The sequence below is a fragment of the Ochotona princeps genome, chromosome 19, assembly GCF_030435755.1.
Source record: "Ochotona princeps isolate mOchPri1 chromosome 19, mOchPri1.hap1, whole genome shotgun sequence".
Classification (NCBI taxonomy): Eukaryota; Metazoa; Chordata; class Mammalia; order Lagomorpha; family Ochotonidae; genus Ochotona; species Ochotona princeps.
The window spans coordinates 50,451,798-50,477,572 of record NC_080850.1 but is presented as its reverse complement, the minus strand read 5'-3'; the positions used below and the strand labels follow the sequence as shown (position 1 = coordinate 50,477,572).

At 62.0% G+C, this 25,775-nt stretch overlaps 1 protein-coding gene across 1 annotated transcript in view; it reads left to right on the top strand.

Moving 5' to 3' along the window:
* OBSCN (obscurin, cytoskeletal calmodulin and titin-interacting RhoGEF) overlaps positions 1-25,775 on the top strand; it is an 82,104-nt gene that overhangs the window by 2,754 nt on the left and 53,575 nt on the right. The window contains exons 3-33 of the mRNA XM_058677405.1: positions 275-544; positions 1,091-1,351; positions 1,579-1,887; positions 2,250-2,516; positions 2,901-3,182; positions 3,407-3,682; positions 4,502-4,777; positions 6,334-6,609; positions 8,160-8,435; positions 9,992-10,267; positions 11,818-12,093; positions 13,648-13,923; positions 15,480-15,755; positions 17,310-17,585; positions 18,408-18,707; positions 18,793-19,059; positions 19,153-19,422; positions 19,702-19,968; positions 20,057-20,323; positions 20,526-20,638; positions 20,724-20,877; positions 21,006-21,167; positions 21,298-21,402; positions 21,846-22,112; positions 22,273-22,542; positions 22,643-22,909; positions 22,986-23,252; positions 23,333-23,599; positions 24,400-24,672; positions 25,050-25,316; positions 25,403-25,669. Of these exons, the coding sequence (XP_058533388.1) occupies positions 275-544; positions 1,091-1,351; positions 1,579-1,887; positions 2,250-2,516; positions 2,901-3,182; positions 3,407-3,682; positions 4,502-4,777; positions 6,334-6,609; positions 8,160-8,435; positions 9,992-10,267; positions 11,818-12,093; positions 13,648-13,923; positions 15,480-15,755; positions 17,310-17,585; positions 18,408-18,707; positions 18,793-19,059; positions 19,153-19,422; positions 19,702-19,968; positions 20,057-20,323; positions 20,526-20,638; positions 20,724-20,877; positions 21,006-21,167; positions 21,298-21,402; positions 21,846-22,112; positions 22,273-22,542; positions 22,643-22,909; positions 22,986-23,252; positions 23,333-23,599; positions 24,400-24,672; positions 25,050-25,316; positions 25,403-25,669 (7,923 nt within the window). The remainder of the gene's footprint in view (positions 1-274; positions 545-1,090; positions 1,352-1,578; positions 1,888-2,249; positions 2,517-2,900; positions 3,183-3,406; positions 3,683-4,501; positions 4,778-6,333; positions 6,610-8,159; positions 8,436-9,991; positions 10,268-11,817; positions 12,094-13,647; positions 13,924-15,479; positions 15,756-17,309; positions 17,586-18,407; positions 18,708-18,792; positions 19,060-19,152; positions 19,423-19,701; positions 19,969-20,056; positions 20,324-20,525; positions 20,639-20,723; positions 20,878-21,005; positions 21,168-21,297; positions 21,403-21,845; positions 22,113-22,272; positions 22,543-22,642; positions 22,910-22,985; positions 23,253-23,332; positions 23,600-24,399; positions 24,673-25,049; positions 25,317-25,402; positions 25,670-25,775) is intronic.

Genomic DNA, 25,775 nt, shown 5'->3' with positions numbered 1-25,775 from the left:
ACTTCTCGTCTTGAGTGGGTCTGTGTTTTGGGTCTGCAGAGCGCAGTGTTGACTCTCCCAAGCTCTGTCCTCCAGTCCCTGGTCACTGGTCCTATCTGCTCCCCAGGCCCTGCCCCTGCGCCTCCCTGCGCCCCTCACTCTCTGAACCCACCGCTCCCAGAGGCTCCCGCCCTTACCTATCCCTCCCTACGCCGCCACCCCCACTCCCGTGGTCTCGCAGACCCTCGCCACCTGTACTTCCTATCCTCACCTGCTCGTCCCCGGCACCCCGCAGAGCCCACCGTTCCCTTCCGGAAACGACTTCAGGACCTGGAGGTGCGCGAGAAGGAGTCGGCCACATTCCGATGTGAGGTGCCACAGCCAGCCACTGAGGCTGCGTGGTTCAAGGAAGAGACACGGTTGTGGGCTGGAGCCAAGTATGCCATTGAAGCGGAGGGCGCAGAGCGACGGCTGACCGTGCACAATGCCTCGGCGGACGATGATGCTGTGTACATCTGCGAGACTGCGGAGGGCAGCCGCACTGTGGCCGAGCTTGCAGTCCGAGGCAGGCGCAGTGGGTGGGGGTTGGGCCTGGCAGGGTGGTGGGCAGATGTGCTGACTGTGAGTGCACATGGGGTATGCATGGGAGTGGACAGGAGTGCAGGCAGACAGTGAGGGGTGTGTGGATGGGAGTGGACAGGGCACACAAAGAGAGTGGGCAGGAGTGGACATGGTGTGTGTATGTACATGGGGAGTGGACAGGTCTTGCAGGGTGTACACAGGAAGTGGACAGGGCATGTGGGTGTACTCCCATGTACACCCACATGCCCTGTCCACTTCCTGTGGACAGGGAGTGGATGGGGCATATGTGTGTACATGGCAAGTGGATAGGGAGTGGACAGGGCATGTGGGTGTACACAGGGAGTGGACGGGGCATGCAGGGTATACACGGAGTGGGCAGGGAGTGGATGGGGCATGTGGGTGTACACAGGGAGTGGGTGGGGCAGGGAGTGGGGAGTGGGTGGGGCATGTGGATGTACATGGGAAGTGGATAGGGAGTGGATGGGTCATGCAGGGTGGTTCTGACCAGCATTGACTCTCCGGGACACAGGCAACCTGACTCGAAAGCTTCCTCGGAAGACGGCGGTGCGCGTGGGGGACACAGCCATTTTCTGTGTGGAGCTGGCTGGCCCAGAGGGTTCTGTCCGCTGGCTGTGGAACCAGGAGGAGGTTGTTGCCGGAGGCCGTGTGAGCATCAGCAATGAGGGCACCAGCCACACGCTGACCATCTCCCAGTGTGGTCTGGGTGATGCAGGGGAGGTAGCCTTTGTGGCCAACAGCTGCCGCACATCCACACAGTTCTGTGTGTCAGGTAAGGGCCAGGAAGTGCCCTACCGTGGGTGGAGACAGAGGCCAGAGTCCAGTCCCCAGCATGCCTGCCTTCACACCCTTATTGTTGCAAGGAGACCAGTGGTCCTGAGTGAGGTTGGAGGAGGTCCAGGGTACCAAGCAGTTCTGGGCTGCCCCTCTGGGTGATTCCAGGCCCAGGGCTTGGAAAAGTTGCTGCCTGTTTGTGACCTTCTCCTGTGCTCCTCCTAGCACCCAGGAGACCACCCTTGCATTCCCCTGGAGACCCTGCTGTGCTGGCCAGGACCAAGAGTTCTGTGACCTTGAGCTGGTCCCCACCACCCCATGGGGACCGTGCTGTCCCCATTGATGGCTACCTGGTGGAGAAGAGAAGGCTTGGCACCTATGCTTGGAGCCGTTGCCATGAGACAGAGCTGGTAGCCACACTGCAACTGACTGTGACTGGCGTGGCTGAGGAGAGCGACTTCCAGTTCCGGGTGTCAGCTGTCAACAGCTTTGGTCAGAGTCCCTATCTTGAATTTCCAGGGACGGTACACCTGGGTACGTGACTCCTGGCCCTGGATCACCCAAGCAGGGCAAGGCCAAAAGGGGCCCCTTGGTGCTTCTCTTTTGGTGGGCGGTACTGCAGCTTTAGATCTGACTCAGGGGAAGGAGGAGGAACTGTGAACTAGAACTCAAGTCCCCAAGGGCAGCTCTGTCTGGAACCCTGCGGGATGGTGACTAAGTTGTCCTTAGTGTGCCCCAACTGGACCTGTGCTCAGGGTCACTGTGTGTGGTGCTGGCTGAGACAGAGCCCCTCCTGGCATGAGATGCAGGCTGGGGGACAGGAATGGGAGGCAGAACCCTGTCCACCAGGCATGCTGTCGAATCTTTCCTAATGCCAGGTGCTTCCTGCCCCACAGCTCCCCAGTTGGCCGTGAGGATACCTCTGCAGGCAGTGGAGGCAGTGGAGGGTGGCGAGGTCACCTTTTCTCTGGAACTCACAGTGGCTTCGGCGGGTCAGTGGTTCCTAGATGGGGAGGCCCTGAAGGCCAGCAGGACGTGCCAAATGCTGAGCAGTGGCCTCCGGCACGTGCTCACCCTCCAAGAGGTCCCCGCCAGCCTGCATGGGTCTCAGCTTAAGTTTGTGGCTGATGGTGTTGAAAGTAGCATCCGCCTGGAGGTCCGAGGTAGGCAAGGGACTCAGACCTGCCGTCTGGGGAGGGGGCACTGAGTCAGACTGAGGCCACAGACTGGGGTCACAGGACATGGTGGTCATGGTGCTGGACCACAGCCTCATCTGACTTTCTCCTCACCCACCTCCCTCTGTTTCTGCTTCCTGTCCCCGTCCCTGCCTCTCCCTCCCCCGCCCGGTTCCCTCCCTTCCCTGTCTCCCACCTGCCTTGCCTCTGTCCTCAATCTGTGCTTCTCGATCACACTGGGACCACATGGTCCCTCTCCCATACATCCCCTGGTCTTGTTCTTCTCTCACCATTTCTCCCGTCTTTGTCCACTGTCCACACCCTTGTCATCCACTTGTTTGTGTGCTTTGGTCCCCTATTCTTGGTCTCTAGCAGCCCCAGAGCGGACTCCCCATAAGCCTGCAGCTGTAGCTGCCCGGGAGGTGCTGGCCCGGCCGCACGAGGAGGCCCAGCTGCTGGCTGAGTTATCTGACCAGGCTGCGACTGTGACATGGCTGAAAGATGGCCGTGAACTGGCCCCAGGTCCCAAGTATGAGGTGCAGACCTCAGATAGGCGGCAAGTGCTGCTGGTGCATGACGTGACACGGGACGATGCTGGCCTGTATGAATGTGTCAGCCATGGGACCCGCCTCGCTTACCAGCTGTCTGTGCAAGGTGACACTGCTGGTGTGGCTGGGTCACGTCCTTCCTGGGCTAGCATATGGGAGGGAGGCAGGTGGAATGGGTGGTGGGGAGTGTGCTGCACCATAGGGGGAAGAAGTTCCCATCTGATCATGGGTGGATAGTGAGTCCTCACACCTGAGACCCAACAGATGGGCTGGCCTTCTGTGGGCCGAGGCCCCTATGCCGCCTGACTGGTCACCTGCCATCCTCTGTAGGCCTGACAACTTTTCTGCACAAGGACTCAACAGGTGGTTGTGTGGATGCCGTGGCTGGGGGCCAAGTCCAGTTTGAGTGTGAGACCTCAGAAGCCCATGTGCCTGTGCGCTGGTACAAGGATGGCTCAGAGCTGGGGAACTCTGGCCAGCGGCTCTCGCAGGAGGATGAAGGCAGGCGGCACCGGCTGGTGGTGGCGTTGGTGTCCAGTCAGGATGAGGGCACCTACTCCTGCCGTGCAGGTGGGGAAGCTGTGGACTTCCAGCTCCGTGTTTCAGGTGAGTTTCTACTGGTTGCTGCGAATGAGAGGGGAGAGGGAAGGTCTGGCTGTGTCAGGGTCATTTTCTTCAGTGAGTGGCAGGAGGGCAGGAGTGATTCACCATGGAGGGCTTGGGAAAGTCTTGATGAGGACTGTGAAAGGGACGTCCGACTGGCTTGCTTGTGGCCCCTCTCAGGACCCCGTGACCAGGGAATAAGTTCTTGAGCTCTGCATAGACTTCCAAGGACCGAGTCTAGCATGATGTGGATAAGGTTCTGACGGTCTTGGCTGACATTTCCAGAAATCAGAGGGTGTGGCTGTTGCATATCCAGGGAGGAATCCCGGGGCAACAAATCAAACCGGGGTTCATCCGGAGAAAGGGAGGTGGGCAGTGGTATCTGTACTCCAACACAGTCGCCTTTGCTGCCGCAGAACACTGTCTGCAGAACACTGTCTGCAGAACAGAAGATGACCAAGAGGATGTTAGCAGTGACTACGGTAGGGACAGAACAAAGGCATAGCGGAATAAGACAAGGGCGGCATTGACTGCAGGAAAGGGGTAGGGGAAGATTGGGAAACTACACTGTCTTGAGGAGAGGACAGAGTGAAAGACACCCGTGTGTGTGTGGCTGTATGAATCTGGATGTTCAGAAAAAGGCATACTTAGAGCTGCATAAGTAATGCAGATGATCTATATATCAACAAGAAAAAACTAGAGAGGCAGAGAGCCATAATTAATGCTCGATGAGATGAAAAATGGACTGCTTTAGAGAGACTGACGGAGAAATCATGAAATAATGGAGCTGAAAAATCACACACATTCTAACTATACAAACAGAAACTCAAAATGCGTTTGCCAAGGAGCAGGCGGCGCACAGCGAGGTGAGGACCGAGGCGGGGGCCAGCGCCACACTGAGCTGCGAGGTGGCCCAGGCGCAGACGCAGGTGGCGTGGTGCAAGGATGGGAAGAAGCTGAGCTCGAGCTCGAGGGTGCGCATGGAGGCCGCGGGCTGCACGCGGCGACTGGTGGTGCAGCAGGCGGGCACGGCGGACGCCGGGGAGTACAGCTGCGAGGCCGGGGGCCAGAGGGTCTCCTTCCGCCTGGACGTGGCAGGTGGGTCCATGGTGGGGGTTGTGGGCAGGGACCGCTGGGGTGCAAGGTGACACACGCACAGCAGGAGGTGCCGAGGCCGTGGCTTCGTCTCCCTTTGGGGCCCCTGACTGCAGGGCCCTGGCTGTGCCCAGTGCCTCCCGGGCCGGGCTGTCGCACCTGCAGACCAGGGCCGGCCCAGGGCTGAGCTGAGCTTCCCGTGTGCCCTGCCCCAGTGGGCTTGGGCTCTCCTCACCTGATGCTCCTGTCTGGGTGCTGGGCTGCAGGGACAGGCATGCCCAACAGGAGGCGGTGTCTCTGCAGTCTGTCCATCTGTGCCCACTGGTGCCCCGTGCCTCAGGCCGCCTGTGCCGGCTGCCTGGGTGAGCAGCCCGTCCAGCCGTCCTTCCTGCTCAGCCCCTCCTTTCCACCTGGCCTATCTTGTCATGAGAACCGTGAGTGGGAGGACCCATACGCCTTGGCCACCACTCCACCTGACACCTGGCTTGGCACCCGCCTATGTCTCCATCGGCTCCTCCCTGGCACTGGGTTCTCTCCCGATTGGCCAATCCCTGAGGCTCTGTGCTGTGCTTAGTGGTCCACACAGACTCTCTTGCGATTGGCCACAGCCTGACCTGTGTCGTTGGCGTGGTTAGGTCCTCAGCTCTGTCCTGATAGGCACACGCTGCCATTAGGCTGTGTCCTGCCACTTAGGTCTGTGCTGACGGGCTCACACTGACACGCTGCCCTCTCCTGACTGGCCCTACTGACCCCCAGCTCGCTCGCCCTCTCGCTCTCTTGCTGTCTGTCTCTCTCTCGCTCTCGTTTGTTCTCGGTGTCTGCCTGTCTTTCTTTAAAAGGTCTCTTTGTTTGTCAGAAACGCAGTTCCACAGAGAGAAGCAGAGGCAGAGAGCGAGAGCGAGACAGAGAGAGGCTTTGCATCCTCTGGTTCACTCCCCAAATGGTCGCAACGGCCGGAGCTGAGCCTACCTGAAGGCAGGAGCCAAGGGTTCTTGCGGGTCTGTCCCGTGGGTGTGGGGTGTCCCGAGGACTTGGGCCATCCTCCACTGGTGTCCCAGGCCAGAAGCAGGGAGCTGGATGGGAAGAGGAGTAGCCAGGATGCGACCCGGCGCCCATATGGGACGGTGGTGCTTGTAGGTGGAGCATGAGCCAGTTGAGCCATCGTGCTGGGCACCAGCTCTCTCCTGGTTGGCCCACACTGACGTTTGGCTCTCAGGGCGGTGATGGGCTTGGTTGCCCTGGCTCTCCGTGCTCTGTGTGGTGCCTGAAGCACTCAGGACACGGGTGCTGGAGTTGCCTGGTCTGCACAGAGCGTGCTCAGGGCTCAGTCGGGTCCGTGCAGAGCAGGCTGAAGCTCATGTGGTTGGCTGCCTGTGGACGCTTGCCCCGACAACCCTGCCTCCCCTCCCTGGGGTCTTCTGGAGGGTTGTGTCCTGTGTGTTTCTCTCCTTTAAGGGGCGCTGGCCCTGGCCGGGCTTTTCAGACAGCAGCAGCAGGCATGGAGAGTGCGGGGCTGGGTCTGGCCCGGCCCCTGACCATGGGTTGCTCGCCCATTACAGAGCCCAAGGTGGTGTTTGCCAAGGAGCAGGCGGCGCACAGCGAGGTGAGGACCGAGGCGGGGGCCTGCGCCACACTGAGCTGCGAGGTGGCCCAGGCGCAGACGCAGGTGGCGTGGTGCAAGGATGGGAAGAAGCTGAGCTCGAGCTCGAGGGTGCGCATGGAGGCCGCGGGCTGCACGCGGCGACTGGTGGTGCAGCAGGCGGGCACGGCGGACGCCGGGGAGTACAGCTGCGAGGCCGGGGGCCAGAGGGTCTCCTTCCGCCTGGACGTGGCAGGTGGGTCCATGGTGGGGGTTGTGGGCAGGGACCGCTGGGGTGCAAGGTGACACACGCACAGCAGGAGGTGCCGAGGCCGTGGCTTCGTCTCCCTTTGGGGCCCCTGACTGCAGGGCCCTGGCTGTGCCCAGTGCCTCCCGGGCCGGGCTGTCGCACCTGCAGACCAGGGCCGGCCCAGGGCTGAGCTGAGCTTCCCGTGTGCCCTGCCCCAGTGGGCTTGGGCTCTCCTCACCTGATGCTCCTGTCTGGGTGCTGGGCTGCAGGGACAGGCATGCCCAACAGGAGGCGGTGTCTCTGCAGTCTGTCCATCTGTGCCCACTGGTGCCCCGTGCCTCAGGCCGCCTGTGCCGGCTGCCTGGGTGAGCAGCCCGTCCAGCCGTCCTTCCTGCTCAGCCCCTCCTTTCCACCTGGCCTATCTTGTCATGAGAACCGTGAGTGGGAGGACCCATACGCCTTGGCCACCACTCCACCTGACACCTGGCTTGGCACCCGCCTATGTCTCCATCGGCTCCTCCCTGGCACTGGGTTCTCTCCCGATTGGCCAATCCCTGAGGCTCTGTGCTGTGCTTAGTGGTCCACACAGACTCTCTTGCGATTGGCCACAGCCTGACCTGTGTCGTTGGCGTGGTTAGGTCCTCAGCTCTGTCCTGATAGGCACACGCTGCCATTAGGCTGTGTCCTGCCACTTAGGTCTGTGCTGACGGGCTCACACTGACACGCTGCCCTCTCCTGACTGGCCCTACTGACCCCCAGCTCGCTCGCCCTCTCGCTCTCTTGCTGTCTGTCTCTCTCTCGCTCTCGTTTGTTCTCGGTGTCTGCCTGTCTTTCTTTAAAAGGTCTCTGTCAGAAACGCAGTTCCACAGAGAGAAGCAGAGGCAGAGAGCGAGAGCGAGACAGAGAGAGGCTTTGCATCCTCTGGTTCACTCCCCAAATGGTCGCAACGGCCGGAGCTGAGCCTACCTGAAGGCAGGAGCCAAGGGTTCTTGCGGGTCTGTCCCGTGGGTGTGGGGTGTCCCGAGGACTTGGGCCATCCTCCACTGGTGTCCCAGGCCAGAAGCAGGGAGCTGGATGGGAAGAGGAGTAGCCAGGATGCGACCCGGCGCCCATATGGGACGGTGGTGCTTGTAGGTGGAGCATGAGCCAGTTGAGCCATCGTGCTGGGCACCAGCTCTCTCCTGGTTGGCCCACACTGACGTTTGGCTCTCAGGGCGGTGATGGGCTTGGTTGCCCTGGCTCTCCGTGCTCTGTGTGGTGCCTGAAGCACTCAGCACACGGGTGCTGGAGTTGCCTGGTCTGCACAGAGCGTGCTCAGGGCTCAGTCGGGTCCGTGCAGAGCAGGCTGAAGCTCATGTGGTTGGCTGCCTGTGGACGCTTGCCCCGACAACCCTGCCTCCCCTCCCTGGGGTCTTCTGGAGGGTTGTGTCCTGTGTGTTTCTCTCCTTTAAGGGGCGCTGGCCCTGGCCGGGCTTTTCAGACAGCAGCAGCAGGCATGGAGAGTGCGGGGCTGGGTCTGGCCCGGCCCCTGACCATGGGTTGCTCGCCCATTACAGAGCCCAAGGTGGTGTTTGCCAAGGAGCAGGCGGCGCACAGCGAGGTGAGGACCGAGGCGGGGGCCAGCGCCACACTGAGCTGCGAGGTGGCCCAGGCGCAGACGCAGGTGGCGTGGTGCAAGGATGGGAAGAAGCTGAGCTCGAGCTCGAGGGTGCGCATGGAGGCCGCGGGCTGCACGCGGCGACTGGTGGTGCAGCAGGCGGGCACGGCGGACGCCGGGGAGTACAGCTGCGAGGCCGGGGGCCAGAGGGTCTCCTTCCGCCTGGACGTGGCAGGTGGGTCCATGGTGGGGGTTGTGGGCAGGGACCGCTGGGGTGCAAGGTGACACACGCACAGCAGGAGGTGCCGAGGCCGTGGCTTCGTCTCCCTTTGGGGCCCCTGACTGCAGGGCCCTGGCTGTGCCCAGTGCCTCCCGGGCCGGGCTGTCGCACCTGCAGACCAGGGCCGGCCCAGGGCTGAGCTGAGCTTCCCGTGTGCCCTGCCCCAGTGGGCTTGGGCTCTCCTCACCTGATGCTCCTGTCTGGGTGCTGGGCTGCAGGGACAGGCATGCCCAACAGGAGGCGGTGTCTCTGCAGTCTGTCCATCTGTGCCCACTGGTGCCCCGTGCCTCAGGCCGCCTGTGCCGGCTGCCTGGGTGAGCAGCCCGTCCAGCCGTCCTTCCTGCTCAGCCCCTCCTTTCCACCTGGCCTATCTTGTCATGAGAACCGTGAGTGGGAGGACCCATACGCCTTGGCCACCACTCCACCTGACACCTGGCTTGGCACCCGCCTATGTCTCCATCGGCTCCTCCCTGGCACTGGGTTCTCTCCCGATTGGCCAATCCCTGAGGCTCTGTGCTGTGCTTAGTGGTCCACACAGACTCTCTTGCGATTGGCCACAGCCTGACCTGTGTCGTTGGCGTGGTTAGGTCCTCAGCTCTGTCCTGATAGGCACACGCTGCCATTAGGCTGTGTCCTGCCACTTAGGTCTGTGCTGACGGGCTCACACTGACACGCTGCCCTCTCCTGACTGGCCCTACTGACCCCCAGCTCGCTCGCCCTCTCGCTCTCTTGCTGTCTGTCTCTCTCTCGCTCTCGTTTGTTCTCGGTGTCTGCCTGTCTTTCTTTAAAAGGTCTCTTTGTTTGTCAGAAACGCAGTTCCACAGAGAGAAGCAGAGGCAGAGAGCGAGAGCGAGACAGAGAGAGGCTTTGCATCCTCTGGTTCACTCCCCAAATGGTCGCAACGGCCGGAGCTGAGCCTACCTGAAGGCAGGAGCCAAGGGTTCTTGCGGGTCTGTCCCGTGGGTGTGGGGTGTCCCGAGGACTTGGGCCATCCTCCACTGGTGTCCCAGGCCAGAAGCAGGGAGCTGGATGGGAAGAGGAGTAGCCAGGATGCGACCCGGCGCCCATATGGGACGGTGGTGCTTGTAGGTGGAGCATGAGCCAGTTGAGCCATCGTGCTGGGCACCAGCTCTCTCCTGGTTGGCCCACACTGACGTTTGGCTCTCAGGGCGGTGATGGGCTTGGTTGCCCTGGCTCTCCGTGCTCTGTGTGGTGCCTGAAGCACTCAGCACACGGGTGCTGGAGTTGCCTGGTCTGCACAGAGCGTGCTCAGGGCTCAGTCGGGTCCGTGCAGAGCAGGCTGAAGCTCATGTGGTTGGCTGCCTGTGGACGCTTGCCCCGACAACCCTGCCTCCCCTCCCTGGGGTCTTCTGGAGGGTTGTGTCCTGTGTGTTTCTCTCCTTTAAGGGGCGCTGGCCCTGGCCGGGCTTTTCAGACAGCAGCAGCAGGCATGGAGAGTGCGGGGCTGGGTCTGGCCCGGCCCCTGACCATGGGTTGCTCGCCCATTACAGAGCCCAAGGTGGTGTTTGCCAAGGAGCAGGCGGCGCACAGCGAGGTGAGGACCGAGGCGGGGGCCAGCGCCACACTGAGCTGCGAGGTGGCCCAGGCGCAGACGCAGGTGGCGTGGTGCAAGGATGGGAAGAAGCTGAGCTCGAGCTCGAGGGTGCGCATGGAGGCCGCGGGCTGCACGCGGCGACTGGTGGTGCAGCAGGCGGGCACGGCGGACGCCGGGGAGTACAGCTGCGAGGCCGGGGGCCAGAGGGTCTCCTTCCGCCTGGACGTGGCAGGTGGGTCCATGGTGGGGGTTGTGGGCAGGGACCGCTGGGGTGCAAGGTGACACACGCACAGCAGGAGGTGCCGAGGCCGTGGCTTCGTCTCCCTTTGGGGCCCCTGACTGCAGGGCCCTGGCTGTGCCCAGTGCCTCCCGGGCCGGGCTGTCGCACCTGCAGACCAGGGCCGGCCCAGGGCTGAGCTGAGCTTCCCGTGTGCCCTGCCCCAGTGGGCTTGGGCTCTCCTCACCTGATGCTCCTGTCTGGGTGCTGGGCTGCAGGGACAGGCATGCCCAACAGGAGGCGGTGTCTCTGCAGTCTGTCCATCTGTGCCCACTGGTGCCCCGTGCCTCAGGCCGCCTGTGCCGGCTGCCTGGGTGAGCAGCCCGTCCAGCCGTCCTTCCTGCTCAGCCCCTCCTTTCCACCTGGCCTATCTTGTCATGAGAACCGTGAGTGGGAGGACCCATACGCCTTGGCCACCACTCCACCTGACACCTGGCTTGGCACCCGCCTATGTCTCCATCGGCTCCTCCCTGGCACTGGGTTCTCTCCCGATTGGCCAATCCCTGAGGCTCTGTGCTGTGCTTAGTGGTCCACACAGACTCTCTTGCGATTGGCCACAGCCTGACCTGTGTCGTTGGCGTGGTTAGGTCCTCAGCTCTGTCCTGATAGGCACACGCTGCCATTAGGCTGTGTCCTGCCACTTAGGTCTGTGCTGACGGGCTCACACTGACACGCTACCCTCTCCTGACTGGCCCTACTGACCCCCAGCTCGCTCGCCCTCTCGCTCTCTTGCTGTCTGTCTCTCTCTCGCTCTCGTTTGTTCTCGGTGTCTGCCTGTCTTTCTTTAAAAGGTCTCTGTCAGAAACGCAGTTCCACAGAGAGAAGCAGAGGCAGAGAGCGAGAGCGAGACAGAGAGAGGCTTTGCATCCTCTGGTTCACTCCCCAAATGGTCGCAACGGCCGGAGCTGAGCCTACCTGAAGGCAGGAGCCAAGGGTTCTTGCGGGTCTGTCCCGTGGGTGTGGGGTGTCCCGAGGACTTGGGCCATCCTCCACTGGTGTCCCAGGCCAGAAGCAGGGAGCTGGATGGGAAGAGGAGTAGCCAGGATGCGACCCGGCGCCCATATGGGACGGTGGTGCTTGTAGGTGGAGCATGAGCCAGTTGAGCCATCGTGCTGGGCACCAGCTCTCTCCTGGTTGGCCCACACTGACGTTTGGCTCTCAGGGCGGTGATGGGCTTGGTTGCCCTGGCTCTCCGTGCTCTGTGTGGTGCCTGAAGCACTCAGCACACGGGTGCTGGAGTTGCCTGGTCTGCACAGAGCGTGCTCAGGGCTCAGTCAGGTCCGTGCAGAGCAGGCTGAAGCTCATGTGGTTGGCTGCCTGTGGACGCTTGCCCCGACAACCCTGCCTCCCCTCCCTGGGGTCTTCTGGAGGGTTGTGTCCTGTGTGTTTCTCTCCTTTAAGGGGCGCTGGCCCTGGCCGGGCTTTTCAGACAGCAGCAGCAGGCGTGGAGAGTGCGGGGCTGGGTCTGGCCCGGCCCCTGACCATGGGTTGCTCGCCCATTACAGAGCCCAAGGTGGTGTTTGCCAAGGAGCAGGCGGCGCACAGCGAGGTGAGGACCGAGGCGGGGGCCAGCGCCACACTGAGCTGCGAGGTGGCCCAGGCGCAGACGCAGGTGGCGTGGTGCAAGGATGGGAAGAAGCTGAGCTCGAGCTCGAGGGTGCGCATGGAGGCCGCGGGCTGCACGCGGCGACTGGTGGTGCAGCAGGCGGGCACGGCAGACGCCGGGGAGTACAGCTGCGAGGCCGGGGGCCAGAGGGTCTCCTTCCGCCTGGACGTGGCAGGTGGGTCCATGGTGGGGGTTGTGGGCAGGGACCGCTGGGGTGCAAGGTGACACACGCACAGCAGGAGGTGCCGAGGCCGTGGCTTCGTCTCCCTTTGGGGCCCCTGACTGCAGGGCCCTGGCTGTGCCCAGTGCCTCCCGGGCCGGGCTGTCGCACCTGCAGACCAGGGCCGGCCCAGGGCTGAGCTGAGCTTCCCGTGTGCCCTGCCCCAGTGGGCTTGGGCTCTCCTCACCTGATGCTCCTGTCTGGGTGCTGGGCTGCAGGGACAGGCATGCCCAACAGGAGGCGGTGTCTCTGCAGTCTGTCCATCTGTGCCCACTGGTGCCCCGTGCCTCAGGCCGCCTGTGCCGGCTGCCTGGGTGAGCAGCCCGTCCAGCCGTCCTTCCTGCTCAGCCCCTCCTTTCCACCTGGCCTATCTTGTCATGAGAACCGTGAGTGGGAGAACCCATACGCCTTGGCCACCACTCCACCTGACACCTGGCTTGGCACCCGCCTATGTCTCCATCGGCTCCTCCCTGGCACTGGGTTCTCTCCCGATTGGCCAATCCCTGAGGCTCTGTGCTGTGCTTAGTGGTCCACACAGACTCTCTTGCGATTGGCCACAGCCTGACCTGTGTCGTTGGCGTGGTTAGGTCCTCAGCTCTGTCCTGATAGGCACACGCTGCCATTAGGCTGTGTCCTGCCACTTAGGTCTGTGCTGACGGGCTCACACTGACACGCTGCCCTCTCCTGACTGGCCCTACTGACCCCCAGCTCGCTCGCCCTCTCGCTCTCTTGCTGTCTGTCTCTCTCTCGCTCTCGTTTGTTCTCGGTGTCTGCCTGTCTTTCTTTAAAAGGTCTCTGTTTGTCAGAAACGCAGTTCCACAGAGAGAAGCAGAGGCAGAGAGCGAGAGCGAGACAGAGAGAGGCTTTGCATCCTCTGGTTCACTCCCCAAATGGTCGCAACGGCCGGAGCTGAGCCTACCTGAAGGCAGGAGCCAAGGGTTCTTGCGGGTCTGTCCCGTGGGTGTGGGGTGTCCCGAGGACTTGGGCCATCCTCCACTGGTGTCCCAGGCCAGAAGCAGGGAGCTGGATGGGAAGAGGAGTAGCCAGGATGCGACCCGGCGCCCATATGGGACGGTGGTGCTTGTAGGTGGAGCATGAGCCAGTTGAGCCATCGTGCTGGGCACCAGCTCTCTCCTGGTTGGCCCACACTGACGTTTGGCTCTCAGGGCGGTGATGGGCTTGGTTGCCCTGGCTCTCCGTGCTCTGTGTGGTGCCTGAAGCACTCAGCACACGGGTGCTGGAGTTGCCTGGTCTGCACAGAGCGTGCTCAGGGCTCAGTCGGGTCCGTGCAGAGCAGGCTGAAGCTCATGTGGTTGGCTGCCTGTGGACGCTTGCCCCGACAACCCTGCCTCCCCTCCCTGGGGTCTTCTGGAGGGTTGTGTCCTGTGTGTTTCTCTCCTTTAAGGGGCGCTGGCCCTGGCCGGGCTTTTCAGACAGCAGCAGCAGGCATGGAGAGTGCGGGGCTGGGTCTGGCCCGGCCCCTGACCATGGGTTGCTCGCCCATTACAGAGCCCAAGGTGGTGTTTGCCAAGGAGCAGGCGGCGCACAGCGAGGTGAGGACCGAGGCGGGGGCCAGCGCCACACTGAGCTGCGAGGTGGCCCAGGCGCAGACGCAGGTGGCGTGGTGCAAGGATGGGAAGAAGCTGAGCTCGAGCTCGAGGGTGCGCATGGAGGCCGCGGGCTGCACGCGGCGACTGGTGGTGCAGCAGGCGGGCACGGCGGACGCCGGGGAGTACAGCTGCGAGGCCGGGGGCCAGAGGGTCTCCTTCCGCCTGGACGTGGCAGGTGGGTCCATGGTGGGGGTTGTGGGCAGGGACCGCTGGGGTGCAAGGTGACACACGCACAGCAGGAGGTGCCGAGGCCGTGGCTTCGTCTCCCTTTGGGGCCCCTGACTGCAGGGCCCTGGCTGTGCCCAGTGCCTCCCGGGCCGGGCTGTCGCACCTGCAGACCAGGGCCGGCCCAGGGCTGAGCTGAGCTTCCCGTGTGCCCTGCCCCAGTGGGCTTGGGCTCTCCTCACCTGATGCTCCTGTCTGGGTGCTGGGCTGCAGGGACAGGCATGCCCAACAGGAGGCGGTGTCTCTGCAGTCTGTCCATCTGTGCCCACTGGTGCCCCGTGCCTCAGGCCGCCTGTGCCGGCTGCCTGGGTGAGCAGCCCGTCCAGCCGTCCTTCCTGCTCAGCCCCTCCTTTCCACCTGGCCTATCTTGTCATGAGAACCGTGAGTGGGAGAACCCATACGCCTTGGCCACCACTCCACCTGACACCTGGCTTGGCACCCGCCTATGTCTCCATCGGCTCCTCCCTGGCACTGGGTTCTCTCCCGATTGGCCAATCCCTGAGGCTCTGTGCTGTGCTTAGTGGTCCACACAGACTCTCTTGCGATTGGCCACAGCCTGACCTGTGTCGTTGGCGTGGTTAGGTCCTCAGCTCTGTCATGATGGGCACACGCTGCCATTAGGCTGTGTCCTGCCACTTAAGTCTGTGCTGACAGGCTCACACTGACACGCTGCCCTCTCCTGACTGGCCCTACTGACCCCCAGCTCGCTCGCCCTCTCGCTCTCTTGCTGTCTGTCTCTCTCTCGCTCTCGTTTGTTCTCGGTGTCTGCCTGTCTTTCTTTAAAAGGTCTCTTTGTTTGTCAGAAACGCAGTTCCACAGAGAGAAGCAGAGGCAGAGAGCGAGAGCGAGACAGAGAGAGGCTTTGCATCCTCTGGTTCACTCCCCAAATGGTCGCAACGGCCGGAGCTGAGCCTACCTGAAGGCAGGAGCCAAGGGTTCTTGCGGGTCTGTCCCGTGGGTGTGGGGTGTCCCGAGGACTTGGGCCATCCTCCACTGGTGTCCCAGGCCAGAAGCAGGGAGCTGGATGGGAAGAGGAGTAGCCAGGATGCGACCCGGCGCCCATATGGGACGGTGGTGCTTGTAGGTGGAGCATGAGCCAGTTGAGCCATCGTGCTGGGCACCAGCTCTCTCCTGGTTGGCCCACACTGACGTTTGGCTCTCAGGGCGGTGATGGGCTTGGTTGCCCTGGCTCTCCGTGCTCTGTGTGGTGCCTGAAGCACTCAGCACACGGGTGCTGGAGTTGCCTGGTCTGCACAGAGCGTGCTCAGGGCTCAGTCGGGTCCGTGCAGAGCAGGCTGAAGCTCATGTGGTTGGCTGCCTGTGGACGCTTGCCCCGACAACCCTGCCTCCCCTCCCTGGGGTCTTCTGGAGGGTTGTGTCCTGTGTGTTTCTCTCCTTTAAGGGGCGCTGGCCCTGGCCGGGCTTTTCAGACAGCAGCAGCAGGCGTGGAGAGTGCGGGGCTGGGTCTGGCCCGGCCCCTGACCATGGGTTGCTCGCCCATTACAGAGCCCAAGGTGGTGTTTGCCAAGGAGCAGGCGGCGCACAGCGAGGTGAGGACCGAGGCGGGGGCCAGCGCCACACTGAGCTGCGAGGTGGCCCAGGCGCAGACGCAGGTGGCGTGGTGCAAGGATGGGAAGAAGCTGAGCTCGAGCTCGAGGGTGCGCATGGAGGCCGCGGGCTGCACGCGGCGACTGGTGGTGCAGCAGGCGGGCACGGCAGACGCCGGGGAGTACAGCTGCGAGGCCGGGGGCCAGAGGGTCTCCTTCCGCCTGGACGTGGCAGGTGGGTCCATGGTGGGGGTTGTGGGCAGGGACCGCTGGGGTGCAAGGTGACACACGCACAGCAGGAGGTGCCGAGGCCGTGGCTTCGTCTCCCTTTGGGGCCCCTGACTGCAGGGCCCTGGCTGTGCCCAGTGCCTCCCGGGCCGGGCTGTCGCACCTGCAGACCAGGGCCGGCCCAGGGCTGAGCTGAGCTTCCCGTGTGCCCTGCCCCAGTGGGCTTGGGCTCTCCTCACCTGATGCTCCTGTCTGGGTGCTGGGCTGCAGGGACAGGCATGCCCAACAGGAGGCGGTGTCTCTGCAGTCTGTCCATCTGTGCCCACTGGTGCCCCGTGCCTCAGGCCGCCTGTGCCGGCTGCCTGGGTGAGCAGCCCGTCCAGCCGTCCTTCCTGCTCAGCCCCTCCTTTCCACCTGGCCTATCTTGTCATGAGAACCGTGAGTGGGAGAACCCATACGCCTTGGCCACCACTCCACCTGACACCTGGCTTGGCACTCGCCTATGTCTCCATCGGCTCCTCCCTGGCACTGGGTTCTCTCCCGATTGGCCAATCCCTGAGGCTCTGTGCTGTGCTTAGTGGTCCACACAGACTCTCTTGCGATTGGCCACAGCCTGACCTGTGTCGTTGGCGTGGTTAGGTCCTCAGCTCTGTCCTGATAGGCACACGCTGCCATTAGGCTGTGTCCTGCCACTTAGGTCTGTGCTGACGGGCTCACACTGACACGCTGCCCTCTCCTGACTGGCCCTACTGACCCCCAGCTCGCTCGCCCTCTTGCTCTCTTGCTGTCTGTCTCTCTCTCGCTCTCGTTTGTTCTCGGTGTCTGCCTGTCTTTCTTTAAAAGGTCTCTGTTTGTCAGAAACGCAGTTCCACAGAGAGAAGCAGAGGCAGAGAGCGAGAGCGAGACAGAGAGAGGCTTTGCATCCTCTGGTTCACTCCCCAAATGGTCGCAACGGCCGGAGCTGAGCCTACCTGAAGGCAGGAGCCAAGGGTTCTTGCGGGTCTGTCCCGTGGGTGTGGGGTGTCCCGAGGACTTGGGCCATCCTCCACTGGTGTCCCAGGCCAGAAGCAGGGAGCTGGATGGGAAGAGGAGTAGCCAGGATGCGACCCGGCGCCCATATGGGACGGTGGTGCTTGTAGGTGGAGCATGAGCCAGTTGAGCCATCGTGCTGGGCACCAGCTCTCTCCTGGTTGGCCCACACTGACGTTTGGCTCTCAGGGCGGTGATGGGCTTGGTTGCCCTGGCTCTCCGTGCTCTGTGTGGTGCCTGAAGCACTCAGCACACGGGTGCTGGAGTTGCCTGGTCTGCACAGAGCGTGCTCAGGGCTCAGTCAGGTCCGTGCAGAGCAGGCTGAAGCTCATGTGGTTGGCTGCCTGTGGACGCTTGCCCCGACAACCCTGCCTCCCCTCCCTGGGGTCTTCTGGAGGGTTGTGTCCTGTGTGTTTCTCTCCTTTAAGGGGCGCTGGCCCTGGCCGGGCTTTTCAGACAGCAGCAGCAGGCGTGGAGAGTGCGGGGCTGGGTCTGGCCCGGCCCCTGACCATGGGTTGCTCGCCCATTACAGAGCCCAAGGTGGTGTTTGCCAAGGAGCAGGCGGCGCACAGCGAGGTGAGGACCGAGGCGGGGGCCAGCGCCACACTGAGCTGCGAGGTGGCCCAGGCGCAGACGCAGGTGGCGTGGTGCAAGGATGGGAAGAAGCTGAGCTCGAGCTCGAGGGTGCGCATGGAGGCCGCGGGCTGCACGCGGCGACTGGTGGTGCAGCAGGCGGGCACGGCGGACGCCGGGGAGTACAGCTGCGAGGCCGGGGGCCAGAGGGTCTCCTTCCGCCTGGACGTGGCAGGTATTAATTTGAAGTGACACAGCTGAATATTTAGTGTGTACCCTTATCTGACAATGTTTTATTTTGCTCGCTGAAGCCTTGTTTATAGTTAGCCTTTTTCAATCATAGATTCAGTTTTTTCCTTTCTTTGCCAGTCATTTTTTGTGTTTTTGGGTAGATGTACGGCTTTTCTTTATGGTGTCATTGTTTTCAATGTGTTGACGTTATGTTTTCCTCCCTGGGATTCTTTCTGCCCAGATTTCCTGTTCTTTTTTTGTGTGTGTGTTTGTTTTGCCTTTCCTACCTTCTGTTCTCAAGTGGACTCTGGTTTTTAATTTGTCCACTGGTTTTCCCAGTGGTAACAGATGGAGATGTAGAGTTTGTGCAATTCTGGAGATCTCTTCTGGGCTTGACCTTGTCATATTGACTGTGGTGTTTGTTGGGGATTGTTGGATGGGGCTTGCTCAGAAGGCTGCTGCAGCTGTTGCTCAGGCTCCTGTGCCGGCTGTGTGGTGTGAATTTTGCAGAAATACACTCTGATGGACACACAGACACTCACTGTGTAGACACAGAAGATCATTTGCATAGACTTGTGCCTAGATCTCTGGCAGTGCCTTGCTTGTCCTGCTACCGTTTCTGTTCCGTTGTCGGTTGACTGCCTATGTCTGTATCTGAGATCCCGGCTTAGTTCTTTTCCCACTTGGCCTCAGGCCCCTGCTTCCTTGTGTGTCACTCCTGTTCAGGTTTCTGGTAGTGTCTGCTATGCACTGGGTGACAGTGGCAGAGGTTGGCATGCGTGTTCTTGAGTCACCCTCCTCAACACCTTGCTGTTACCTCCCTTAGAGCCTCCTGCAGAGGCAGAGCCTGAAGGCCCTGGAGCTCCTGGGAGCCGGGGTCACAGGAAACCTATGGTGGTCAGAGAGCATGAGGACATCGTCCTGACTGCCACGCTGGCCACGCCCTCTGCGGCCATGGTGGCCTGGCTCAAGGATGGAGTGGAGATTCGCCGCAGCCAGCGGCACACTATGGCCAGCCTAGGGGACACCCACTCCCTGACTGTGCGAGGTGCCCAGCTGCTGGATAGTGCGGTCTACAGCTGTCATGTTGGCGTCACAGGCCAGGACTTTGTCGTGCAGGTGCAAGGTGAGCAGAGTGGAACTGGGGTAGGGTGTGCAGTGGAGGAGGGCCCTGATGTGTGTGGTGTCCTTAACACTTGCTTCGCCGGCAGAGGTGGTTGCCACGTTCCTCCGACCACTGGTGCCCATGAGTGGTGAGCTGGGCGGCTCTGTAACACTGGCCTGTGAGCTCAGTGTCCCTCAGGCCCAGGTGGTGTGGCGCTGCGGGGATATGCAGCTGCGGCCTGGTAGGCGCTTCCAGATGGAGGCTGCGGGGCTCCTGCGCACCCTCACCGTGTCGGGCCTGCGCTCTGAGGACGCGGGCGAGTATGTGTGCGAGACCCGCGACGACCGCACTAGTGCGAGGTTGTCAGTTTGCGGTACGTGCGCGGTCATGGGGCGGTAGCGGGGTGGGGGCTTGGGAGCAGGGGCCTCGGCTCGCCCCTGCTCATTCCAAGCCCGCTCATCTGCAGTGCCACGTGTGGTCAAGTTTACATCCCAGCTGAGCGCAGCAGTAGCGGAGGAGGGCAGTGAGGCCACCTTCCAGTGTGTGGTATCCCCGGAGGATACAGCTGTCACCTGGCACCACAACGGCACTGTGCTGCAGCCAGGCGAGAAGGTGGTCATCTCGCGGAGTGGCGCAGTGCACAGCCTGACCATCTCCGGCCTGACCCTTGGGGATGCGGGCCAAATCTCTGCAGAGGCAGAGGGCATCTCCACTGCTGCCAGTCTGAGAGTCCGAGGTGAGCCTGCGTGGTTCCTGGTGCTCTCTGTGGAGGCTACCTGTTTGTCCCACTGGTCTACCTGACTCACTTCCAGCACTGGGTCACAGGAGCTGGATTCCTTCTCTAAGTGGACAGCAGGTGGCTGTGGTGAACTGTAACCCGGGGGAGTTTCTGGAGGAGGCAAATAGATGCAGGCCCCTGGAGCCCCTTGGCGCAGGCCCTGGTGGGCTGGGTGTGAGCATGTGAGGGGCTAGTGGAGTGAGCAGGTTGTGGGTGACCACTTCTCTCTGGCCTCAGAGGCTCCAGTATTGTTCAGAAAGAAGCTGGCAGCACAGACGGTAGAGGAGCGGACTCCAGCGACGCTGGAGGTGGAGTTGTCACGGCCATGGCCGCAAGTGAAGTGGACTCGGAACGCAGTGGTCCTGGTGCCTGGAGAGAATGTGGAGATCCTAGCTGAGGGTGTGCACCACCGCCTGCGGCTGCACTGCGTGAGCTATGAGGACCGTGGTTTCTATGGCTGTGAGACGCCAGATGACAAGACCCAGGCCAAACTCAGCGTGGAGAGTGAGCTGACAGGGCTTGGGGCTGGTGACTGGGAGAACCCTGAAGGGCAGGGCTGTGCCAGACTCACTATAACCCTTGCCATCTGCAGTGCGCCAGGTGCGGCTGGTCCGTGGCTTGCAGGCAGTGGAGGTTCTGGAGCAAGGCTCAGCCACCCTGCAGGTGGAGTTGTCCCATGCTGATGTGGAGGGCAGCTGGACACGTGACGGCCTGCGGCTGCAGCCAGGACCCACCTGCCAGCTTGTGGTGCATGGCCCCACCCACACCCTGACACTGTTGGAGCTGCGGCCACAGGATGGGGGCCTGGTGGCCTTCAGGGCTGAGGGTGTGCACACCTCGGCTCGGCTTGTCGTCAGTGGTGGGTGTCAAGGTGGAGGTTGCCCCCTCGGGGTCCCTGCCTGTCCCAATTGGGCCCTGCAGCAGGGATGGTGAATTCTTGGGCTCCTTCCCAGAGTTGGCCCAGCCTCTCCCTCGCTTCTTGTGCCCCTTTCTGCCCCCATTCCTTCCAGAAGGGTACCCCAAGCCCTGCCTCTTCCATTCATGTCCTTCCTGTCCCCCAGAGCTGCCTGTGCACTTCAGCCGCCCGCTGCAGGATGTTGTGGCTGCTGAAAAGGACAAGGTCACACTGGAATGCGAGTTGTCACGATCCAATGTCACTGTGCACTGGCTGAAGGTACCTCTCACTTCAGGGATCCCTTTGAGCTGGCCACTGACCAGGCTGGCCTCACATGGACCTGACCAGGCCTCTCGGTCCACAGGATGGCGTGGAGTTGCGAGCAGGAAAGGCTGTGGGCATTTCGGCCCAAGGTACCTGCAGGAGCCTCACTGTGTACTCCTGTGAGCGTGGGGACCAGGGTGTGTACGTGTGTGATGCTGGGGATGCCCAGACCTCTGCCTCTCTGAAGGTGCAAGGTGAGAGCCAGGCAGGTGGGCAGGACAGATTCTCATCCCCGTGTGCCCTCATGCTGCACTGGATACCCCTGCCTGCAGCCTAGGCGGTCCCCATGTCCAGTCCTGGCATGGCCCCTCTTCCTACCTAGGCCGTGACATTCAGATCGTGCGGCCTCTGGAGGATGTAGAGGTGACCGAGAAGGAGGGTGCCACCTTCTCCTGTGAGGTTTCCCACGACGAGGTGTCCGGCCAGTGGTTCCGGGAAGGCACTAAGCTGCGGCCCAGCGAGAACCTGCGCATCCGGCAGGAAGGTGGGAGCAGGGAGTGGTAGGTGCGCCGGAAGGGTTGTGGGCTCCTAACCAAAGCTGCCTCTGACCCAGGGAGACACACTCTTAAAAACCTGTTCCAGGGAGGACTTACCCTCATCTTTTTTCTCCCCAGGGAGGACCCATACCCTCATCTTTCGGAAGGTTGTGGTGGAAGATGTAGGAGAGATCAGATTTGTAGCCGAAAGTGCAGAGTCTTGTGCCCAGCTCCGAGTGAAAGGTTTTGAGTTGGGGCTTGCAGCTGCATGGAGGGGTGGCTGTATTTTCGTGGGTGCCCCTGTCTCCTCTTGGTGGAAATGGGGTGTGAGGCATCTAGTGCTCGGAGGGTGGTGGTGGCGGTCTTCCCCTGGAGAACAGGTGTGGGTATGGGTAGGTAGGGCTCTGCTGTGCTTGGGTCTAGGGGCTGGTGACTCTGAAACTGGGGTCTGTGGGCAGACGTGGGTGGTGGTGTGTGGGTGTGGGGAGGGCTGTTCAGGAGAGGCACAGCTGGTCAGTGGTGCATGCAGGGGAGACCACTATACCTGCCCTCCTTGCTGGTCCCTGGTGAAGACAGCCGCTGGAGGACTCTTAGCCTGATATCCTGTTGACCAATGGGCTGGGCACATGGGGCTGGACCCCTCAGGAGCAGAGCATGGGTCCTGATGCCCCCCTCACTGCCCTTAGAACTGCCAGTGACCCTGGTACGCCCCCTGCGGGACAAGATTGCCATGGAACGGCACCGTGGTGTGCTTGAGTGCCAGCTGTCTCGGGCCAGTGCACAGGTGCGGTGGTTCAAGGGGCACGAGGAACTGCAGCCAGGCACCAAGTATGACATGGTCAGCGATGGTGTGTACCGCAAGCTGGTCATCAGGGATGTGCAGCCAGAGGACGAGGACACCTACACTTGTGATGCTGGTGACGTGCAGACCAGTGCCCAATTCTTTGTGGAAGGTGTGCGCCTGGGGACTGGGAGGGGATCCCTGGGGCAGCCTGGGTCGGTACTAGCTTGGGAGGAGCCGGGGGGTGGGAAATCCTGGGGACCACAACAGGGAGACCATGGGGGGAGCCTTGGGCCTATTGGAGGTTCCTGTGACCCATCCCTCATCCACAGAGCAGTCCATTAGCATCGTGCGGGGCCTGCAGGACGTGACTGTGATGGAACCGGCCCCCGCCTGGTTTGAGTGCGAGATCTCCATCCCTTCGGTGCGGCCACCCAAGTGGCTTTTGGGCCAGACAGTGCTGCAGGCAGGCCCAAACGTGGGCCTGGAGCAGGAAGGCACTGTGCACCGGCTGACCCTGCACCGCACCTGCTCCACCATGACTGGGCCTGTGCACTTCACTCTTGGCAAGGCCCGCTGCTCTGCACACCTTGTGGTCTCGGGTGCGTGCTGGGGGCCACAGTGGGCTTCCTTGGGAAGTAGGGCTTCCGGCTTTTGCATGGAGCTTCCTGTGACTTGTAACCCTGTGTGTCCCCTCCACAGACATCCCAGTAGTGCTTGTGCGGCCACTGGAGCCCAAGGTGGGACGGGAGCTGCAGTCGGTGGTTCTGTCGTGTGACTTCAGGCCGGCCCCCAAGGCCGTGCAGTGGTACAAGGAGGACACACCCCTCACTCCATCTGACAAGTTCAAGATGAGGCTAGAGGGCCAGATGGCTGAGCTGCGTGTCCTGCGGCTCACGCCTGCCGATGCTGGCGTATACCGATGCCAGGCGGGCAGTGCCCAGAGCAGTGCTGTAGTCACTGTAGAAGGTAGGGAAAGGGCAGTGGGGGCCTCAAGGGACCAAGGGAGGGGGGCAGTGCTGAGGTCTCCATGTGCCCAATGCAGCACGAGAGGTGACGGTGACGCAGCCGCTGCAGGACACAGTGGCCACAGAGGAGGGCCGGGCCTGCTTCTCGCTGGAGTTGTCGCATGAGGATGAGGAGGTTGAGTGGTCACTCAACGGGGTGACCCTGTGCAGCGATAGCTTCCATGAGGTCATCCATGAGGGCCGCCGACACACGTTGGTGTTGAAGAGCGTGCGTCAGGCCAATGCAGGCACTGTGTGTGCCTGCTCCCTCAGGGTGTCAGCCTCCGCCCGCCTGGAGGTCAGAGGTGAGCCATGCTGGGGCCTGCAGGGTCCCCTTAGGGCCAGCAGAGGCACGGTGCCTCACCAGCCCTGGCTCTGCCCACAGCAAAGCCAGTGGTGTTCCTGCGTGCGTTGGACGATGTATCGGCAGAAGAGCACAGCACGTTGACCCTGCAGTGTGAGGTGTCCAGCCCTGAGGCCTGCGTTGTGTGGAGCAAAGATGGCGTGGAGCTAGGCCCCAGTGACAAGCGTGACTTCCTGCAGACGGCTGGCACAAGGGGGCTGGTGTTACATGACCTGAGCTGCGAGGATGCTGGCGTGTATGCCTGCCGTGTGGGCACTGAGGAGACCCGGGCCCATGTCAGTGTACATGGTGGGTATAGGGGTGTGGCCATCTTCTTCTACCCTGGCAGCCCACACCTGTCTCTGAGAATGGGGGCTGCTTGGCAGAGCTGGGAGTGTTTGGGGCCTGGGTGCAGGCAGGAGCAAGACTGGGACCACTTTGGCCCATGCCACTGGTTCTTCTGGGCACCCTGGACTGGACATATTAGGGAAGAAGCTGGGTGTGTGTGTGTGTGTGTGTGTGCACGCGCTCCACCTGACCTCAGAGGAGAAGGGGCCAGGGGTTTCTTGAGCTGGCAGGATATAGCTAGCTGTCTCCCTGACCCAGCCTATTCCCAACCAGGCACACACCTTGCAGCCTTACCTGAAGGTAGTTGTCTGACCTCCTATGTGCACTGCCCTGCTCTTTGTCCCCGGGACCTTCTGTTTGGGGGATGGTGTGGGTGGGCCTGCTGGCCCATAGTTGTGGACAGGAAGGAGGAGCACAGGAAGGGGAAGGTGGTGTGGCATGTGGGGGCTGGACCCTTTTCATTCAGGTTGCTGTCCATGATACCCATCCTGAAGTTTCTGAGGCAGTGGCCACGTGGGTGGTCCTTGAGGCTTCAGCCACTCTGTGTGAAGTTTGCAGCTGAGGCCATCTGGATACCAGGTGGTGGCCAGCTCTAGGCCAGTGGGGCCTCTGCCAGTGCAATGCTGCCGTCGGGATGGGGCCTGAGCGCTGTGGGTGGTCTTGCCTTCCCTGGCCTCTGTGGCCTTGGCCCAGGCAGCATGGGTACTGTGGGTGCTGCCGGCTGCAGCAAATGTGACCTAGGTATTCCCTGTGGCCCTCAGACCTCCTCGTGGGCATCACCAAAAGGCTGAAGACGACAGAGGTGCTGGCTGGGGACAGTTGCAGCTTCGAGTGCATTCTGTCCCATGAGAGTCCAAACGAGAGAGCCAAGTGGACAATCGGCGGGAAGACAGTGGGCAGCTCCGGCCGCTTCCATACTGCCTGCCAGGGCCGCAAATACACCCTGGTGGTCAAGGAGGCCACCCCCAGTGACGCCGGAGAGGTGGTTTTCTCTGTGCGGGGTCTCACCTCCAAGGCCTCGCTCATCGTCAGAGGTGGGCAGGTGCCTCTGTGGCTTGCTGCTATGGGCTGGGGATGCCAAGCTTAGGACCCTGGGCTCCGCAGCCACAGCCAGGCACCAAGGGAGCATCCTCTGCAGTCCTTTGGTGTGGCCTAGGATTCTGTCCAGCTGCTACCGGTATTCTAGTACTCTGATCCACAGAACTGGGCTGGCCACACACTCAGCTGGGATGTCACTGTTGCCATCTCCCTGGCAGCAGGCATCTGGTGTTCTGTGGTCTGGTGGTCCCAGGACCAAAGGGTTAGGGCATCCTGTGGTCTCAATTACCCAAGACTTAACACTGCTTAGGGCCTCTCTCTGCCTTTGTTCTGGCTGGGCTGTGTCCACAGGCAGTCCTGTTTGCCCCCACAGAGCGGCCTGTGGACTTCGTGAAGGCCTTAGAGGACCAACGTGCTGTGCCAGGGGAGGACGTGGTGCTGAGCTGTGAGCTGTCACGTGCAGGTGCTTCGGTGCGCTGGCTGAAGGAAGGGAAAGCCATCCGCCAGAGCCAGAAGTACAGTGTGCTCTGTGAGGGTGCCAGGGCCATGCTGGTCATCCGGGGGGCCTCAGCTCAGGACTCTGGCACCTACACGTGTGAGGCTGAGGCTTCTCGGACGTCGGCCAGCCTTCGCGTGGAAGGTCAGTGCTGGCAGGGCTGGTGCCCGGGTGGCCGGCGGTGGGGCAGCCAGCATCATGTGAACCTCCCGTCTGTCTTGCTGCTTCAGATAAGGCAAACAGATTCACGGAGGAGCTGGCTGACCTGCAGGCGGAGGAGCAGGGCACAGCTATGTTCACATGTAAGACAGAGAGGCCAGCCACCCGGGTGACCTGGCGCAAGGGCCTGATGGAGCTGCGCACCTCGGGCAAGCACACACCCAGCCAGGAGGGCCTCACTCTGACCCTCACCATCAACTCCCTGGAAAAGGCTGACAGCGACACCTACATTTGTGACATTGGTCAGGCCCAGACGCAGGCACGGCTCATGGTACAAGGTGAGGTGCAGGGGCAGGCTCCATGGAAGGAGACCCTGCAGCCCCAGGGGAACCCAACTCCCACTGTCCTCTGGGGCTATCCATGATACTGTCTGGAAACCAATAG